At 44.9% G+C, this 21,130-nt stretch overlaps 1 protein-coding gene across 1 annotated transcript in view; it reads right to left on the reverse strand.

Moving 5' to 3' along the window:
- Positions 1 to 200: 200 nt before the first annotated feature.
- LOC121003533 (zinc finger protein 501-like) overlaps positions 201 to 21,130 on the reverse strand; it is a 434,191-nt gene continuing 413,261 nt past the window's right edge. The window contains exon 5 of the mRNA XM_040435429.1: positions 201 to 1,784. Coding sequence (XP_040291363.1) covers positions 268 to 1,784 — 1,517 coding nt within the window. The 3' untranslated portion in view covers positions 201 to 267. The remainder of the gene's footprint in view (positions 1,785 to 21,130) is intronic.

Raw genomic sequence — 21,130 nt, forward strand, 5'->3', positions numbered from 1 at the left:
CCTTTTTTATGTTTATTCTTTATCATACCATTATTATATTTTCTTATATGTTGATTACTGGAAACCCTTTTTTATCAGTTGTTTCATGATATAGATGGACTTTTTCAAAAAATGTATAATTCCAGAAATCTTGGTATATTTCCTTCCCTTTTTTCATTTCATAAGGGAGGTCACTATAGGGCTAAGCATGGAGATGGCTTCTCTCAGAGTTTTTTGATGTGTAACAAGAGCTGATTTCTGCTTAAAACATTTTCCACATTCTGAACATCAAAATGGCCTCTCTTCTCTGTGAGTTTTTTTATGTGAAAAGAGATTTGATTTGTGCTTAAAACATTTTCCGCATTCTGAACATGAAAATGGCCTCTCTTCTCTGTGAGTTTCTTGATGTTTATCAAGAATTGATTTGTGCTTAAAACATTTTCCACATTCTGAACATGAAAATGGTCTCTCTTCTCTGTGAGTTTTTTGATGTGTAACAAGAGCTGATTTCTGCTTAAAACATTTTCCACATTCTGAGCATGAAAATGGCTTCTCCCCTGTGTGAACTCTCTGATGGAAAACAAGAGCTGATTGCTGCTTAAAACATTCACTGCAGTCTGAACATGGATATGGCTTCTCTCCTGTGTGAATTCTCAGATGCGTAACAAGAGCTTGTTTATACTTAAAACATTTCCCACATTCTGAGCATGAAAATGGCTTCTCTCCTGTGTGAGTTCTCTGATGTACAACAAGAGCCGATTTCTGCTTAAAACATTTCCCACATTCTGAACATGAAAATGGCTTCTCTCCTGTGTGATTTCTCTGATGTAAAACAAGATGTGAATTATTGTTAAAACATTTCCCACATTCTGAACATGAAAATGGCTTCTCTCCTGTGTGATATCTCTGATGTACAACAAGATGTGAATTATCGTTAAAACATTTCCCACATTCTGAACATGAAAATGGCTTCTCCCCGAAGTGATTTCTCTGATGTACAACAAGAGCCGATTTCTGCTTAAAACATTTTCGACATTCTGAACATGAAAATGGCCTCTCTTCTCTGTGAGTTTTTTGATGTTTATCAAGAATTGATTTCTGCTTAAAACATTTTCCACATTCTGAACATGAAAATGGCCTCTCTTCTCTGTGAGTTTCTTGATGTTTATTAAGAATTGATTTCTGCTTAAAACATTTTCCACATTCTGAACATGAAAATGGTCTCTCTTCTCTGTGAGTTTTTTGATGTCTAACAAGAGCTGATTTCTGGTTAAAACATTTCCTACATTCTGAACATGAAAACGGCTTCTCCCCGGTGTGAACTCTCTGATGTACAACAAGATATGATTTCTGAGTAAAACGCTTACTACATTCTGAGCATGAAAATGGCTTTTCTCCTCTGTGAATTCTGTGATGTTTAACAAGAGCTGAATTATTGGTAAAACATTTCCCACATTCTGAACATAAATATGGCTTCTCCCCTGTATGAGTTCTCTCATGTATAACAAGAGATACTTTATGGTCGAAACTTTTACCACATTCTGAACATGAAAATGGCTTCTCATTTACGTGTGCTGTTGGATGTTTAGCACCTCTTCTGTGACTTGTATTTTGTGTTACAGCCTGTGATGAATCAAAAGATCGGACCTGTTTAAAAGAATCAAATGATGCATTGTTGCTGTGATTGGATGAAGATATATCTTTGATATTGGCATGCTCTTCAAATGTATCTCGTGTGATACCACAATTATCTACTTCAAAATCCGAAGATATCAGATGTTTCTCTAAGTTCCTGGTACAGTCATCTGCCAAGAACAAAAGACATTTTATTACTGATGAATAATATACCAAAATATTCTATTGAAATTTTATTACATTTCAGTATAAAAAATCCACATAAAGGTATGGCACAAAATACAAGAATTAACTGACTAAGGCCTCATGCACACGACCGTTGTGTGCACCCGTGGCCGTTGTGCCGTTTTCCGTTTTTTTTCGCGGACCCATTGACTTTCAATGGGTCCGTGGAAAAATCGGAAAATGCACCGTTTTGCCCCCGCATCCGTGATCCGTGTTTCCTGGCCGTGAAAAAAATATGACCTGTCCTATTTTTTTCACGGCCAACGGTTCACGGACCCATTCAAGTCAATGGGTCCGTGAAAGAACACGGATGCACACAAGATTGGCATCCGTGTCCGTGATCCGTGGCCGTAGGTTAGTTTTTATACAGACGGATCCGAAGATCCGTCTGCATAAAAGCTTTTTCAAAGCTGAGTTTTCACTTCGTGAAAACTCAGAACCGACAGTATATTCTAACACAGAAGCGTTCCCATGGTGATGGGGACGCTTCTAGTTAGAATACACTACAAACTGTGTACAAGACTGCCCCCTGCTGCCTGGCAGCACCCGATCTCTTACAGGGGGCCGTGATCAGCACAATTAACCCCTTCAGGTGCGGCACCTGAAAGGGTTAATTGTACTATCATATCCCCCTGTAAGAGATCAGGGCTGCCAGGCAGCAGGGGGCAGACCCTCCCCCCCCCCTCCCCAGTTTGAATATCATTGGTGGCCAGTGCGGCCCCCCCCCCCCCCCCTCCCTCTATTGTAATAATTCGTTGGTGGCACAGTGTGCGCAACCCCCCCCCCCTTCCTCCCTCTATTGTAATAAATCGTTGGTGGCACAGTGTGCGCCCCCCATTGCCCCCCCCCCCTCTATAGCATTAACAACGTTGGTGGCCAGTGTGCAGCCTCCCATCTCCCCCCCCCCCCTCCCCCCCATCATCATTGGTGGCAGCGGAGTTCCGATCGGAGTCCCAGTTTATTCGCTGGGGCTCCGATCGGTAACCATGGCAACCAGGACGCTACTACAGTCCTCGTTGCCATGGTTACTTAGCAATAGTACAATAGTAGAAGATTAATACTTACCTGCTGCTGCGATGTTCGTGTCCGGCCGGGAGCTCCACCTACTGGTAAGTGGCAGTGACAGGTCTGTGCGGCGCATTGCTAAATGAACCGTCACTTACCAGTAGGAGGGGCTCCCGGCCGGACACGAACATCACAGCTCCCAGGTAAGTATGAATCTTGTACTATTGCTAGTAACCCGCTGCCACCAATGATCGGGGGGGGGGGGGGGGGGGCGCAAGATGGGAGGCCGCACACTGGCCACCAATGTTGAAAATGCTATAGAGGGAGGGGGGCCAATGATTGCCACCAACGATTTATTACAATAGAGGGAGGAAGGGGGGGGGGGGCGCACACTGTGCCACCAACGAATTATTACAATAGAGGGAGGAAGGGGGGGGGAGGCGGGGGGGGGCACACTGTGCCACCAACGAATTATTACAATAGAGGGAGGAAGGGGGGGGGGAGGCGGGGGGGGGGGGCACACTGTGCCACCAACGAATTATTACAATAGAGGGAGGAAGGGGGGGGCGCACACTGTGCCACCAACGATTTATTACAATGGAGGAAGGGGGGGGGGGGGCCGCACTGGCCACCAATGATATTCAAACTGGGGAGGGGGGGGGGTCTGCCCCCTGCTGCCTGGCAGCCCTGATCTCTTACAGGGGGATATGATAGTACAATTAACCCCTTCAGGTGCGGCACCTGAGGGGTTAATTGTGCTGATCACGGCCCCCTGTAAGAGATCGGATGCTGCTAGGCAGCAGGGGGCAGTCATGTACACAGTTTGTAGTATATTCTAACTAGAAGCGTCCCCATCACCATGGGAACGCCTCTGTGTTAGAATATACTGTCGGAAATGAGGTTTCACGATCTAACTCATATCCGACAGTATATTCTAACATAGAGGCGTTCCCATGGTGATGGGGACGCTTCAAGTTAAAATATACCATCGGATTGGAGAAAACTCCGATCTGATGGTATAAAAGGGACTCCGGACTTTACATTGAAAGTCAATGGGGACGGATCCGTTTGAAATGGCACCATATTGTGTCAACGTCAAACGGATCCGTCCCCATTGACTTGCATTGTAATTCAGGACGGATCCGTTTGGCTCCGCACGGCCAGGCGGACACCAAAATGACTTTTTTTTCATGTCCGTGGATCCGCCAAAAATCAAGGAAGACCCACGGACGAAAAAACGGTCACGGATCACGGACCTACGGACCCTGTTTTTGCGGACCGTGAAAAAAAACGTTCGTGTGCATGAGGCCTAAAACAGTGGTGGCCAAAAAGATCACAATCTAATAGTAGACCGAGGGGCATAACTAGGCCAGGTTGGCCCCACCTTCAGCAAATTCCCTGCAAACTTCACCCAATCAGTCATTTTCAATACATATAAATAAAACATTTCCTGGCGCTGGACAAGAGGCGCTGAATGTCCCCTTAGTTCCCCACACCATAGTTATCTACCCTAAGAGTCCCTTTCACAGTAGAATTCCTGTTTAGTGTCCTTAGAAGAATGCCCCCTTGATGTCTCCACACAGTACTTATGCCCCCTTAGTGCCCCCACACAATAGTTATGCCCCTTACAATAATGCTTCTCCTTAGTGGCCCGACAGCTATGCCCCCTTTGTGCACCTCCTGCAGTAGTAATGTCCCTTAGTGTACCCTTTACATCAGTGAGGTTCTTGTACTTTGAAAAAAGTTAAAAAGTAATACCGAGCACATCATGCTCTTCCCAGCAACAGACGTGATGTGATGACGTCATCTCTCCTGCTGAGCTGAGGAGAGCGCACAGGCCGGGGCATTATCTCAGGTCTGTGCGCTCTCCCTCTCAGCCCAGCAGGTACAATGACATCACTGTATCACACCTGCTGCTGAGGAGAGTGCAGGCCGGGGAATGAGACCTGGGCTATAATGGATGACAGATGCAGCAGCTGGACTCGGAGGGAGAAGAGTAGAATGGACAGTAGGAAGCACAGTCCTGTCACTCTCAAGTAAACAAACTGGATGGCACGCTCCATAAAATCTTCCTTTTTTTCGTGGATTCATATATAAACACCATCCAATGATAATTAAAATTCTATCACTACAGATGAACCATATCTGGAAATTTATTTCAGGTGTAATTCTGATGAATCAATCAGAAGAGTCAATTAGGGAATGTTTTTTTTTTTTACAGAGTTCACGGTAGGGGATATTTTATGTAATATTTATGTAGTATGGGTCGTTATGGACATGGAAATACTAAACATATGGAGGAGATTATTATTTTTTTTTGCAATTATTTTTAGTGAAAAGCATATTTTCAATGAAAAAAAAAAGCGTTTTTTTTTTTTACCATTTAATAGTCCCACAAGGGGACTATAACATACAGCTTTTTGATTGATTTTAAAATGCAATGCATTATCTCTATAGTGCATTGCATTTTTAATGTCAGTGCCATTCTGACATTGACCAGCAAGCTGCGCCAGAGAGGCGAAGCCTGCTAGAAATTACTCAAGCCTAGTCTGGGGCGTACACGAGACCCCAGCCAGCCTTCACCCACATCGGCATTTACGGGGTGCCGATGGGAGACAGAGGGAGTCCGCTCCCTCTCCCAGCACTTTACATGCGGCAGGCCCACTGCCAGTCCGGGCTGTTAGAGCAGAGCCGGGGCTCTCTTATGAGAGCAGGGATCCCACTCCCCTCTGAATGGGGGACCCGTGCAGCAATTAGACTGGGCAGCCGTAAAAAAACGGCGGCTTAGCCTAAGGCCGGTTAGTGACCGCTGTAAAAAGATGTATGGGTGGCCAGTAAGGGGTTAATAACCTCATTGATAGCATGTCAAGGCGTGTAGGTGAATTTATTTATGCACGTGTAAGAAATACAGATTTATAAGAATTTTTAGGAACATAACGTAAGCCATATATTGTATTGGTATCCTGTTCTCAGCAACTTCCTAGTAATTAGTGCCTATACTTGTCCTCTCAAAGCCAGTGTGAGCGAGTACTGTCTATCTGCACAACGGTCCATTAGCATCAAAGGTACTGTAGTTGTCAATTATCTAAAGAATGTCTGACAACTGTCCAGTAGGTGGTACATGGCTAGTGGAGCAGGAAAATGCTGGAAAATCCCAACATTGCAGCTGCTTCTATCAGTCTTCAAGAGTTCACTGGAAATTGCTAGAAAACCATAAGGAAGAACCAAAAAGATGTGTCCAAGCCAAATTCTAGACGATGCTAGGACTGGCTGTTAGGAAGGAAGGAAGAAGCGAAGAGGCAGAAGAGAGAAGGAGAAGAGAAAAGAAAAGTGCTACAGAAGAAGAAACCTGGAGGGTCCAGAGCAAAGACCGGGACTGGAGAGACATGAGAAGACCTCTGTATAGTAACTACACTGTACTGTAGAGGGATAGGAATTTGTGGTTTAGTTACCAAATGGTCTTGGGAGTAACTTTATTATTAGTAGTAATTATTAGTAATTGTTATTGTGTACAAGTCTCTCCGTATGTGAGATTATTTTTGTTCCTTTATACTTTCATATATACTCATCAATAATAATAATAATAATAATAATAATTGTAATATCATTATTCCCACATTGCACAATATATCTATATTTTTTATTTGTATAAGCAGAATCTTAGAGACCTCTCTGCTTTACTTAGTGGTCACTACTCACCTGGGCGGTTATCTGTAGGAAGGTCCTCTGTACTCTGCTCATCGCCCCTCACATATGTCTCTGTAGGGTTAATATTGTTCAGATCTTCACCCGGATTCACAAGCTGTGAAAGAAATATTGTAGAAGTCATCAGACGGTTGGAGAAGTCGTGTGGGAGGTTTTATATGACCTGAAAAGATCAGTAATTAGAATGAGGACCAGAAATGACCGGACAGCAGGAGTTATCTGACCCAAATATCTGCAGGTCTCCTGTATAAATCCAATCTGATTGCTTCGTTATTCCAACCAGTTTACAATGCAGGGAGAGCAGCCCTTATATTCCATCCCTAACATTACATTGTGTGTATACAGGGAGTGCAGAATTATTAGGCAAGATGTATTTTTGAGGATTAATTTTATTATTGAACAACAACCATGTTCTCAATGAACCCAAAAAACTCATTAATATCAAAGCTGAATATTTTTGGAAGTAGTTTTTAGTTTGTTTTTAGTTTTAGCTATTTTAGGGGGATATCTGTGTGTGCAGGTGACTATTACTGTGCATAATTATTAGGCAACTTAGCAAAAAACAAATATATACCCATTTCAATTATTTATTTTTACCAGTGAAACCAATATAACATCTCAACATTCACAAATATACATTTCTGACATTCAAAAACAAAACAAAAACAAATCAGTGACCAATATAGCCACCTTTCTTTGCAAGGACACTCAAAAGCCTGCCATCCATGGATTCTGTCAGTGTTTTGATCTGTTCACCATCAACATTGCGTGCAGCAGCAACCACAGCCTCCCAGACACTGTTCAGAGAGGTGTACTGTTTTCCCTCCTTGTAAATCTCACATTTGATGATGGACCACAGGTTCTCAATGGGGTTCAGATCAGGTGAACAAGGAGGCCATGTCATTAGATTTTCTTCTTTTATACCCTTTCTTGCCAGCCACGCTGTGGAGTACTTGGACGCGTGTGATGGAGCATTGTCCTGCATGAAAATCATGTTTTTCTTGAAGGATGCAGACTTGTTCCTGTACCACTGCTTGAAGAAGGTGTCTTCCAGAAACTGGCAGTAGGACTGGGAGTTGAGCTTGACTCCATCCTCAACCCGAAAAGGCCCCACAAGCTCATCTTTGATGATACCAGCCCAAACCAGTACTCCACCTCCACCTTGCTGGCGTCTGAGTCGGACTGGAGCTCTCTGCCCTATACCAATCCAGCCACGGGCCCATCCATCTGGCCCATCAAGACTCACTCTCATTTCATCAGTCCATAAAACCTTAGAAAAATCAGTCTTGAGATATTTTTTGGCCCAGTCTTGACGTTTCAGCTTGTGTGTCTTGTTCAGTGGTGGTCGTCTTTCAGCCTTTTTTACCTTGGCCATGTCTCTGAGTATTGCACACCTTGTGCTTTTGGGCACTCCAGTGATGTTGCAGCTCTGAAATATGGCCAAACTGGTGGCAAGTGGCATCTTGGCAGCTGCACGCTTGACTTTTCTCAGTTCATGGGCAGTTATTTTGCGCCTTGGTTTTTCCACACGCTTCTTGCGACCCTGTTGACTATTTTGAATGAAACGCTTGATTGTTCGATGATCACGCTTCAGAAGCTTTGCCATTTTAAGAGTGCTGCATCCCTCTGCAAGATATCTCACTATTTTTGACTTTTCTGAGCCTGTCAAGTCCTTCTTTTGACCCATTTTGCCAAAGGAAAGGAAGTTGCCTAATAATTATGCACACCTAATATAGGGTGTTGATGTCATTAGACCACACCCCTTCTCATTACAGAGATGCACATCACCTAATATGCTTAATTGGTAGTAGGCTTTCGAGCCTATACAGCTTGGAGTAAGACAACATGCATAAAGAGGATGATGTGGTCAAAATACTCATTTGCCTAATAATTCTGTACGCAGTGTATAACATTACATTGTTTGTGCACCTGTTGCCCTTGCTGGACGCCCCAGGACTCTGAAGCCGGTAAGCCAAAGTTCTTTCGATCCGTGGCTTATAAACCTCCTCGGAATGGGCATAATCATCTGCTCTGCTGCAGCCAATGACTGGATTCAGGGGTAACATGTCCACAAGAGACACATCACCTCTAAAGCCAGTCATTGGCTGCAGTAAAGCAGATGACCATGCCTGTGCCGGCGAGGGAGCCAACAACATTTACTGGAAGATGGACACACAGGAGCTGGCACACATAACCAGAGCTAAGGGTAGCAGGTACATAGGAATCTTTCCATAGTAGAGGCTGCGGGCACATGTAAAAAGTTACTTATTCCTGAACAAACCCTTTAATGCTGTCTTCCTGTTCTGTCTAGAAGTTTTGGTATGACTGCAGGCATGAAGATACTGTACCTACCGTAGTAAAAGGGACAGGGGAGAACTGATTATCATCACTAGATCATCCTGATTATCCCTCTCTATAGTATAAGGACAGGAGAGGTGAGAACTGATTATATTATATGATTATTATATGACTATTATTAGTACCTTACAAAAGCATCTGTACTTTTTTTAACAAACGCTGCACGACTAGATTTATCGCATGCATCATTCAGGGAGCATGTGTTATTCCTCCCAAACACAAAGCAGCCTCAATGTTCGTGCAATTGTCTCTGACCACCTTGCCCAGTTGGAGTTAGGTGAGGAGACGGCCAGCGCGGTTGTTTGCTGCTTGATGCACTTTAGAAAGTATTTGGCTATGTGGCTACTATCACCCAGGGAGATCAGCTCTAAAACGGCATGGCACCGCTTCACATGATAGGAAGAAGGGGGAGTGGGAGCGATGTTCTGCCCTGCTTCTGTTTGGGACAGGAGGATATCCATGGAGGAGGGCGATAAGTGCCTGGTGTCTGAAAAAACGTGGAGGTGTCAATAGGACCTGGCCTTCTTGCTACAGTGCTGCCTCGCTGCAAAAAACATTGATCTAATGGGCTGTGAAAGGCATGAACTGTTCCAGTCCGTAACCGTTGCTCCAGGTGTCCATTGTGTGCACCTTGCTGCACAGCTAGAATTGCAAGGAGTGGACTACATTCACCGCCACTTGAGAGTACAAAGCAGGGATGTCATTTTTTTTATTTTATGCTAGCTAGAGAACTTCTAGTGAGACTGAGCACATGCCATTAGCCCCCTAAAGGAAACAGAATCCACAGAGTGATACCACAGACACTGCACCACCAGCAACTTGTGCAAGCAGAGTGGTTTCTTGGCCACACATTCCATTATTGATGGCTGATGATGGGACAGAATAGGAGCAGGCATAGTCTGAGCAGGAGAAGCAGTAACTGATGATGACTTGGACACAGTACTGCACATGGATGCCGCCTGGCTGCCACAAAGGAGACGGGAGAAGGAGGAATCTCTTGTTGTGGTAGCTGGCAGACACCTCTGTCACTCCTGTGGTTTATTGTAATCTGGCAGATCTTGCACAGGGCATTGCTTTTGTTTTCCAGCACTGGAGAAAAGCTGCCAGACAGGAGATACTTGCACACTCCACACAGAGCTAGCTGCAGCCGAGCTTGTTTTAGGTCTGGCACGTTTTCAGCCTGCGACCACAGTATCATCAGCATCACCAGTTCCCAAGCTGACAATACTAGAAGCAGATCTGGCCCTGGCAGGTTTTGGGAGGTTCTAACTGTATGTTGCCTTCACTCTGTATTGCTGCCACTGCCACCATCCTCTTCCTCTGATGTTCTCAGCACCCTGATCTAGCTCCTAAATCCTGTCCAACACACAATCATTGTAAGGCCTCTTGCACACAAACATTTTTTTTATTCTGTTTACGTTCCGTTTTTTACCTAACCGTTTACGGAACCATTCATTTCAACGGATCCGCAAAAAAAAAATAGGGAAGGTACTCCGTAAGCCTTCCGTTTCCGTATTTCCGTTCAAAGATAGAACATGTCCTATTATTGTCTGCATATCGGACAAGGATAGTACAGTCGTGGCCAAAAGTTTTGAGAATGACACAAATATTAGTTTTCACAAAGTTTGCTGCTAAACTGCTTTTAGATCTTTGTTTCAGTTGTTTCTGTGATGTAGTGAAATATAATTACACGCACTTCATATGTTTCAAAGGCTTTTATCGACAATTACATGACATTTATGCAAAGAGTCAGTATTTGCAGTGTTGGCCCTTCTTTTTCAGGTCCTCTGCAATTCGACTGGGCATGCTCTCAATCAACTTCTGGGCCAATTCCTGACATATAGCAACCCATTCTTTCATAATCACTTATTGGAGTTTGTCAGAATTAATGGGTTTTTGTTTGTCCACCCGCCTCTTGAGGATTGACCACAAGTTCTCAATGGGATTAAGATCTGGGGAGTTTCCAGGCCATGGACCCAAAATGTCAACGTTTTGGTCCCCGAGCCACTTAGTTATCACTTTTGCCTTATGGCACGGTGCTCCATCGTGCTGGAAAATGCATTGTTCTTCACCAAACTTTGGTGGATTGTTGGAAGAAGTTGCTGTTGGAGGGTGTTTTGGTAACATTCTTTATTCATGGCTGTGTTTTTGGGCAAAATTGTGAGTGAGCCCACTCCCTTGGATGAGAAGCAACCCCACACATGAATGGTTTTAGGATGCTTTACTGTTGGCATGACACAGGACTGATGGTAGCGCTCACCTTTTCTTCTCCGGACAAGCCTTTTTCCAGATGCCCCAAACAATCGGAAAGAGGCTTCATCGGAGAATATGACTTTGTCCCAGTCCTCAGCAGTCCATTCACCATACTTTCTGCAGAAAATCAATCTGTCCCTGATGTTTTTTTTGGAGAGAAGTGGCTTCTTTGCTGGCCTTCTTGACACCAGGCCATCTTCCAAAAGTCTTCGCCTCACTGTGCGTGCAGATGCGCTCACACCTGCCTGCTGCCATTCCTGAGCAAGCTCTGCATTGGTGGCACTCCGATCCCGCAGCTGAATCCTCTTTAGGAGACGATCCTGGCGCTTGCTGGACTTTCTTGGACTTTCTTGGATGGCCTGAAGCCTTCTTAACAAGAATTGAACCTCTTTCCTTGAAGTTCTTGATGATCCTATAAATTGTTGATTGAGGTGCAATCTTAGTAGCCACAATATCCTTGCCTGTGAAGCCATTTTTATGCAACGCAATGATGGCTGCACACGTTTCTTTGCAGGTCACCATGGTCAACATTCTCACCTGAGTTAACAAGACGATTACTGAAATGATCTCAGCAGGTCCTTTAATGACAGCAATGAAATGCAGTGGAAAGGTTTTTTGGGGATTAAGTTAATTTTCATGGCAAAGAAGGACTATGCAATTCATCTGATCACTCTTCATAACATTCTGGAGTATATGCAAATTGCTATTATAAAAACTTAAGCAGCAACTTTTCCAATTTCCAATATTTATGTAATTCTCAAAACTTTTGGCCACGACTGTACAGTTCTATCAGGTGCCAGCTGTTCCGTTCCACAAAAAACAGAATGCACACGGATGTCAAATACTGAAAAAGTCATATAGTCGTGTGCAAGAGGCCTAATAGTTCTCAACCTCCCTGCCATGAAATCTGTGATATGTCATCATAGGCTTCCTAGCCCCCTTCAGATTACCTGCTTTATACTTGCCTTGAGTTCCACTGCTGCTACCTGTCACGGTGGGGAGTGGGGGAAACTGCCCACCGTACAATGGGGAGCAGATAGGATAGCAACTAGGCCTGGATGCCAGGATCAGGGAGCAGGTCACCTCCTATAGCGTCCCTAATCCTCGCCCCTAACTCCTAACCGTATGAGCGGACCTGGATGGTAGGACGGCTCATACCCAGGAAACCTAGGACCAGGGCTCCAGATGGTGACCAAAATGGTTGCAAATGTGACGTAGAATTGCTAAATGGTGACAAGACTTTGTAGTCTTGTCGCCATTTGCGCCTAAACCCGCCGCTGCTCTGCCGCTTTCACAAACTGACATGGCACGCGCTGCTCTCAGCGCGTGCCATGTTCTCAACAACACAGGGGAGAAGGAGGCAGTCCCTCCCCCCTGTACTGCTGCTGCCGCTGCCACCAGTGGGCTGATATCAGGGAGTCGGGGGAGGGGCTATGGCCACTGCACCACCAATGAATACAGGGAGTGCAGAATTATTAGGCAAGTTGTATTTTTGAGGATTAATTTTATTATTGAACAACAACCATGTTCTCAATGAACCCAAAAAACTCATTAATATCAAAGCTGAATATTTTTGGAAGTAGTTTTTAGTTTGTTTTTAGCTATTTTAGGGGGATATCTGTGTGTGCAGGTGACTATTACTGTGCATAATTATTAGGCAACTTAACAAAAAACAAATATATACCCATTTCAATTATTTATTTTTACCAGTGAAACCAATATAACATCTCAACATTCACAAATATACATTTCTGACATTCAAAAACAAAACAAAAACAAATCAGTGACCAATATAGCCACCTTTCTTTGCAAGGACACTCAAAAGCCTGCCATCCATGGATTCTGTCAGTGTTTTGATCTGTTCACCATCAACATTGCGTGCAGCAGCAACCACAGCCTCCCAGACACTGTTCAGAGAGGTGTACTGTTTTCCCTCCTTGTAAATCTCACATTTGATGATGGACCACAGGTTCTCAATGGGGTTCAGATCAGGTGAACAAGGAGGCCATGTCATTAGATTTTCTTCTTTTATACCCTTTCTTGCCAGCCACGCTGTGGAGTACTTGGACGCGTGTGATGGAGCATTGTCCTGCATGAAAATCATGTTTTTCTTGAAGGATGCAGACTTCTTCCTGTACCACTGCTTGAAGAAGGTGTCTTCCAGAAACTGGCAGTAGGACTGGGAGTTGAGCTTGACTCCATCCTCAACCCGAAAAGGCCCCACAAGCTCATCTTTGATGATACCAGCCCAAACCAGTACTCCACCTCCACCTTGCTGGCGTCTGAGTCGGACTGGAGCTCTCTGCCCTTTACCAATCCAGCCACGGGCCCATCCATCTGGCCCATCAAGACTCACTCTCATTTCATCAGTCCATAAAACCTTAGAAAAATCAGTCTTGAGATATTTCTTGGCCCAGTCTTGACGTTTCAGCTTGTGTGTCTTGTTCAGTGGTGATCGTCTTTCAGCCTTTCTTACCTTGGCCATGTCTCTGAGTATTGCACACCTTGTGCTTTTGGGCACTCCAGTGATGTTGCAGCTCTGAAATATGGCCAAACTGGTGGCAAGTGGCATCTTGGCAGCTGCACGCTTGACTTTTCTCAGTTCATGGGCAGTTATTTAGCGCCTTGGTTTTTCCACACGCTTCTTGCGACCCTGTTGACTATTTTGAATGAAACGCTTGATTGTTCGATGATCACGCTTCAGAAGCTTTGCAATTTTAAGAGTGCTGCATCCCTCTGCAAGATATCTCACTATTTTTGACTTTTCTGAGCCTGTCAAGTCCTTCTTTTGACCCATTTTGCCAAAGGAAAGGAAGTTGCCTACTAATTATGCACACCTAATATAGGGTGTTGATGTCATTAGACCACACCCCTTCTCATTACAGAGATGCACATCACCTAATATGCTTAATTGGTAGTAGGCTTTCGAGCCTATACAGCTTGGAGTAAGACAACATGCATAAAGAGGATGATGTGGTCAAAATACTCATTTGCCTAATAATTCTGCACTCCCTGTATAGTTTATGCTTAATACAAACGCAGGCTGCGGGTGCCGGACACATCCCATACCCGGCACCCAGCCTCTATGTCTGCACGCTGCGATCTGCCGCTATTAACCCCTCAGGTGCGGCACCTGAGGGTTTAATAGTGGCGGATCGCAGCGCGCAGTCATAGCTGCTGGGTGCCGGGTATGGTATATGGCCGGCACCCGCAGCCTGCATTTGTATTAAGCATAAACGATATTCATTGGTGGTGCAGTGCACCGCATCCCCCCTCCCCAACCCCAGTATTATAAATTTGAATAATTTGTGGCGCAGTGCGCCCCCAACCCCCCCACCAAAGTATTATAATCATTGGTGGTGCAGTGCGCCCCCAACCCCCGCAAGTATTATCATTGGTGGCAGTGGCAGTTCCGATCGGAGCCCCAGCTGTGTAATCCTGGGGCTCCGATCGGTTTCCATGGCAGCCAGGATGCTATTGAAGCCCTGGCTGCCATAGTCGGCTCCCTTGCTGCTGTGAGCACAAAGCACAGAGCAGCAGGGACAGTGTGAGGTCCTATTCACCCTGATAGAGCTCTATCAGGGTGAATAGGACAAGGGATGAAAGATCCCAGGTTCTAGCCCCTAAGGGGGGTAAATAGGTATTAAATAAAAAGTATAAAAATAAAAAATAAAAGGTTAAAAAAAAACTAACACCAAAATATTAAGTTTAAATCACTCCCTTGCCCAATGTTACATATAAAATATATAAACAATAAAAAAAATTACATATCGCCACGCCTGAAAAAGTGCAAACTATTAAAATATAAAAAAATATCTCCTATGCGGTGAATGCCGTAACAGAAAAAAAATTATTTAAAAAAATGCAATTTGCCATTTTTTGTTGACAAAAATTAGGATCGGACTGTTCTATTATGGTCCAGACATTCCATAAAATGTGGAATGCACGCAGCTTTTTTGTGGTTTAATTTTTTTCACGTGGTATCGAGTATCGCAATACTTTTTTATGGTATCGAAATCAAGTCAAAATTTTGGTATCGTGACAACCCTAGGTAAAACATGTGTGTTTTTTTTTAGTATACCGTAATTATATGTATTTTAAATTTGGCAACTAAAAATTTGGCGACAAAAATTTGTTATTTAGCGACTAAATTTTTCAGGTTAGGAGCCAATGGCTCCTTGATATTTTTTTTAGTCTGGAGCCCTGCCTAGGACCCGGAGTCGCCCTAATAATCCCTCAAACAGAGAAAGGCGCTGAGACAACCTGTTCATCCCAGACACGGATGAACAGGAGTCTCACTGGCCTAGCTGCCAGAGAAGGGACAGACAGTGCACCGCTACTAAATCGCCAGGCAAAAGACAACAGACAACGCGCACTTACCTGCTGCGACAACAACGGCAACCGGACCCCCATGTAGATAGGATGCACACCAAGGAACCCTGAGACCCCCTTCTGGAGGTACACAACACAGGGGACATGTCTAGCAAACATGCTGGGCTACAGACACCAACAGACCAGACATATAACGAGAACAACTAGACAAGACAACAACCACCCATACATAAACATCACCAAACATATGCAATGGTAGTGAGAGGAAGGAAGACAATGGGATGACATCAGAAAAACATCGGGGAGACATCGATGTTCCACTAGGTGGCCCTCAAGGACTGGGCAGATAAAACACCCAGGACAGGAGCAAGCTCCAGCACCAACAAAGGCTGGAGTACAACTGACTCCAGCCTGGAAGCCACAGATGATAAAAAATAAGTGGCCACACCCAGCCAGAAAGTTAACCCCTCCAGCACCAGACAGGGGAGGAACTTGGAGAAGGGGAGCAAAGCACATACATGCTGCGACAACAAGAAGTTGCCCGTGGCAACCAGCATGCACGGGAATGTGTCATGGCGCACAACACCAAGGCTGTGACACTACCACTGCCCCTACCACCACCAGTGCAGCTACAGGTGCCACTACTCATACCACCACTAACACAGCTATGTATGGGGTGCCCCTCCTCCCCCGAATCTCCTCCTCATGGTAGTCTAAACGCTGAGCCATCCAGTCCACAATTCTATCCTTTGTGTCCTCAATAATATTAGGAGCCAGGGAGAATTGTGGCCAACTACTACGACTCCTGGCAGGTACGGATACTGCTGGTACTACATACATTCTGACTCTGGGAGGAAGAGACATGGGTCTTTCGTTTTGTACTGTTCCATTTCTCAGACATTTTATTATGAGGCCTATAAATGAAAAGTTAGGGGTTTGGTACAGACACATTATTTAACAGTACAAGCAAAATGGCAAGTATGTTTTTTGTAATTTAAAGACAGTGGCACAATTAAATGTCTCTCCACTTCTACAAACACACTCCACACTGGTATTGATAATTTACTTTGGGAAAAATGCTGTGAAATGTCTTAAAACTATGCTTTTAATATCAGTGGTAAAACAATGAATGCTGTGTACTAAAATGTCTTTGAAACACAGTCTGATGTACTAATATGTCCACTAACACAATATAACAATACATCGTTTGTTGTAAATTGTCTTTGAACTATGTGTTTAATAATATGGATATAAAACTAGTGTTGTTGCTGTAACATGTTTGTGCTATAATGCAATGTGTTTAACCCTTTGAGGACCTTGTAATTTTCTGTCTTTCTGCTTTCATTTTTCATTCCCTGTTTCCTAGGGCCATAACTTTTTTGATTTTCCATTCACATAGCCTTAAGAGGGCTTGTTTTTGTCGGAAAAGTTGCGCTTTCCAATTCCACCATTTAAAATTGCATACAATGTAGTAGGGAGCTGGATAAAATTCCAAATGGGCTGAAATTCGAAAAAATAAATAAAAACGCTTGCCTGCACTGTACAATCGGATAGATAAACCCATGCACTCTACCAACTGAGCCACTACATCTTCTTATCAAGGAGACCAAATAAACCTGGTTTACCGACTCTAAGGCTGGGTGGGCTCAGGCTGTCTGAATGATAGCCCTCCCCGCCCCCTAATCAGACAAGCATCGGAAGTGAGCATACATGACTGAGGAGCAGATGTGATGTCACGAAAAGCCGGGGTGGGGGTCCAGCCTTGGAGGCAGGAAATCAGAAAATTAAGTGCAGAGCAGGCTGCCAGACAAGCTGAACAAGTCAAGTGGGACAACCACGTTAAGCACAGTTTCAGGATCCCCTCACTCCCTTAATACTATCCCTAGTCGAATTCCCTCTCTTTAGTGTTCCTATCACACTATGTTAGTGACTTGTGTCTATAATCGTTCTTTGTCAGACTCCGCCCCCTCCCCACGTCCTCCCAGCGTCATGTTATCCACAGTCCTCTACCTTCTTCATGGTTTTCCCTGCTAATACTAATATTAAACGCACTGGGCACTGCTTTTAAGTGATTCATCTGAAATGAATCGCATAAGCTTTGTTTTTGTATGGCAGACCAATTACGTATTCGTTTCAGGGAGTCATTGTCTAAAGTTTAGTCAACAAGTCCCTAAACATATCATGCTGCAGAAGATATCATCTCTTATAAGGGAAAATAATAGCATTCTTAATACAGAATGCTTACTAAAATGTGGCTTTAGGGGTTAAAAAATAAAAGTAAATTAACTCACCTTATCCTGTTGTTAGCGCAGCTGGCATCTTCTTCTTTCAGGACCTGCCAAAAAACCTATGATGACGTAATCGCGCTCACTACGTGGTGAGCGCAGTGATGTCAGCGCAGGTCCTGCTGAATGAAGATAGAAGATTTCCGCACTTGTTTGCGGATGCTTGCGATTTTCACGCAGACCCATTAATTTCTATGGGGCCTGCATTGCGTTAAAAAACGCAGAATATAGAACATGCTGCAATTTTCACGCACCGCACAAGTGATGCGTGAAAATCACAGCTCATCTGAACAGCCCCATTGAAGTGAATAGGTCCGGATTCAGTGCGGGAGCAATGCGTTCACCTCACGCAATGCACCCACACGGAATTCTCACCCGTGTGAAAGGGGCCTTAGAGTCTAAACCTTTGCTCTTCTAGTGTAATAGATAATGTAGAGATAATATCTTCAGCAGCATGATATGTTTAGGGACATACAGAAGACAAGGAGGAGTAGCTGGTGGGGAGGGAGCTCTCCAGAGGGATCTGATAAATGATGCTGTAATCTTGTAGTTCACAGGATGTCAGCCAAACAGGAGAGAGACAGCAAGCCTCAGACTGGAGGTCAGACTAGAGATCACATGACCAGGTATCCATAATCAAAGGTTCAAAATGTATGGATGCATCTGAGCAGCTATAAAATTGTGCTGATGAAAATAATCCTATATAGCTTTTCCAATAATCAACTTCCAATATTATCAGGGGCGTAGCTGTAAGACAGGGGTGGGGAACCTCTGGCCCGCGGGCCGTACGCAGCCCCCGGGCCCCTGCCAGTACATATTGTGAAAATGCTAATGACCGCTTCCATTATGGAAGCGGTCATTAGCATGCGGGAGGCACAGGAAGGTGAGAACAGCGCATTGCTAGCTGAACTCACCTTCCCTGATCATCTTCCGGCCCCACGCTGTGTTCTGACATGTACAGTTCCAGGACGTAGTGCATGTAGATGCGCACTACGACCTGACGCTGTGCACTGAGGCTGGGGGGCCTATTGGGGGTCTGATCTGAGGCTGGGGGTCTGATCTTAGGCTGGGGGGTCTGATTAGGTTCTGATCAGAGGCTCGGGAGGGTCTGATGGGGGTCTGATCTGAGGTTGGGAGGTCTGATCTAAGGCTGGGGAGGGTCCGATCTGAGGCTGATGTATGCTGGGGGGTCTGATAGGAGGGTGATTTGAGGCTGATGGAGGTGGGGGCAGATGTGAGGCTGAGAAAGGGACAAAGGCAGGGACATTTGCGAAGAAAGAGGCAGGGACAGTGGCAGGGAGAGAGCGAAAGCTGGGTGAACCCTTCTTTGGACCCCTCTGGGTTTAGTTTGGCTGCCATTAATGCCAAATAAGAACTAAATATATACCATTCTCAACTTAAAAATTAGACTGCTATATGTGGTCAAAATGGCACCTGTATTATTTGTAATATATAGCACAGGCGCCATTTTGTGCTGCAAAAATATAGCGCTTAATTGAAGAGCAATTTCTGTAACTTACCCCTAAGTCAGTTATATCTTTGACCAAATATAGCAGGAAAAACATTTTAAGTTGAGAATTTTGTTTGGCCCCCCAACGATGTTACAAATATCCAAATGGCCCTCTCCAGCAAAAAGGTTCCCCACCCCTGCTGTAAGGGCTGCAGTCGCTACTGGGCCTAGGAGCCTGAGGGGGCCCAAAGACCCTTGTGCCACATAAGAAGACACCGATACTATACAAAGTTCATGCAGGTCAAGTTACATCTCTGGCTGGAGGGAAGGGGTAAGGGTCAAGAATTTGGCATGGAGCAGGGAATGCAGTTTCAATGTTCGCCTCAGGCAGCATGAAGGCTATGTGCTTCCCTGTCCCTGGCCACAAAGCACTGAGGGAAGGGTCCCAAGCTGAACTCTTGCACCAAGGCACATGAGCCTTTAGCTACGCCCTTGAATATTATATTATACTCCATGCGATTAAGAAGGATGACTTGCATCTACATGTGCTAGAATAGAATCCGTGGTATGATCTTGGTACTGCCATTCTTATATCAAGGAGACACCAGGAGACTGCATCCTAGACTACAAAACCTTTAAAGATAATGATGCATTTATCTCCTGATGTTTATGTTCAAGCTGACAATCCGAGCACAACTTTGGTTGACCATTTGTAGTAGAGCATGGTCCCGGCCTTGTGAAACCACAAAAGATCTGCAGCAGTTGACCGAGAAGGCCATCTAAAAAGTCTCTACAGGGAGAAAATAGTGAGACGATCCTGACAACATGTAACGTCTATGGTCCCTTTTTTAGGGAGAATCACCCCAAACATCTCTCCACCTTACCAAACACCACCGATGAGGAAGATTATATCCAGTATCCAACCATTGAGCTCTTTCCTAACTTCGACAGGCGGAACTCTTGTAAACCACCCCCTCCAGCCAGCAAAACCTCAAAATCACACATTTTTTCACCCACCTCCCCTCCTCACGAAAACGGCCCAAAAATGGGTCAGAGGATGCAGAGGAGGTGTGTAACGGAACGCCTAGCACCCCGACCGGGTACCTCCGTCGATAGGTGCTCCTAGTGCTTCCAGAGGACTCCAAGCTCTCCACTTGACACCGTACGCACTGCAGACCCCACGAACCGCCGCAGCTTGGTTGGGGTCTCACCGTCCTCCACCCACGCTGGACCCAAGACCGGGCTTCAGCTCCCAGTGGGTGAACCTCTCCTACATCCAGAGAGCAGGAACCATGAACAAGCTCTTACAAGAAGACTGTGACACAGGACAGATACGTAGCAACTCAGGATACAGAGACACAACACATCCCCACAATGCATCATGGTTTCCTCCTCTCTGCCCTGGAGACACCTGAGAGCAATTCAAGTATCTCTCAGGACAAAGGGAAATCGCCAATACACATGTGGGGACAACAGGACAGAAATCACCACCCAAACACCCAATGTCACACCCCCACAGCAAACACAAACATTTAACATAGCCCCAGATAGCTCAAGTCTGAGTGCATATCATTAGGTGAATGGCACTCAGAATACACGAATACAATAAAATTAGCTATCTGGGTACCCTCACATAACAAAATACAATTCCAAAGACAGATTTAAGCTGTGCGGCCGGTCTGTCTTCTCCTTTAAAGTTAGTATGGGCCATAATCCTGAGGCAAGAGTCTGGTAAACAGGCCTCTCCTAAACCCAGTGGCGAGGTTGGTTTCGCCACACATCTCCCCCTCCCAGGGAAGACTAACCAGATACCTGACCTCATGCCGGTCGGTATCTGAGTTAGTCTGGCAGTCCACCCACAACCCAATACTGGACCTGTTGAATTTTGGGGCCTGGCTCTGTT

Source organism: Bufo bufo, chromosome 6 (assembly GCF_905171765.1).
Source record: "Bufo bufo chromosome 6, aBufBuf1.1, whole genome shotgun sequence".
Classification (NCBI taxonomy): Eukaryota; Metazoa; Chordata; class Amphibia; order Anura; family Bufonidae; genus Bufo; species Bufo bufo.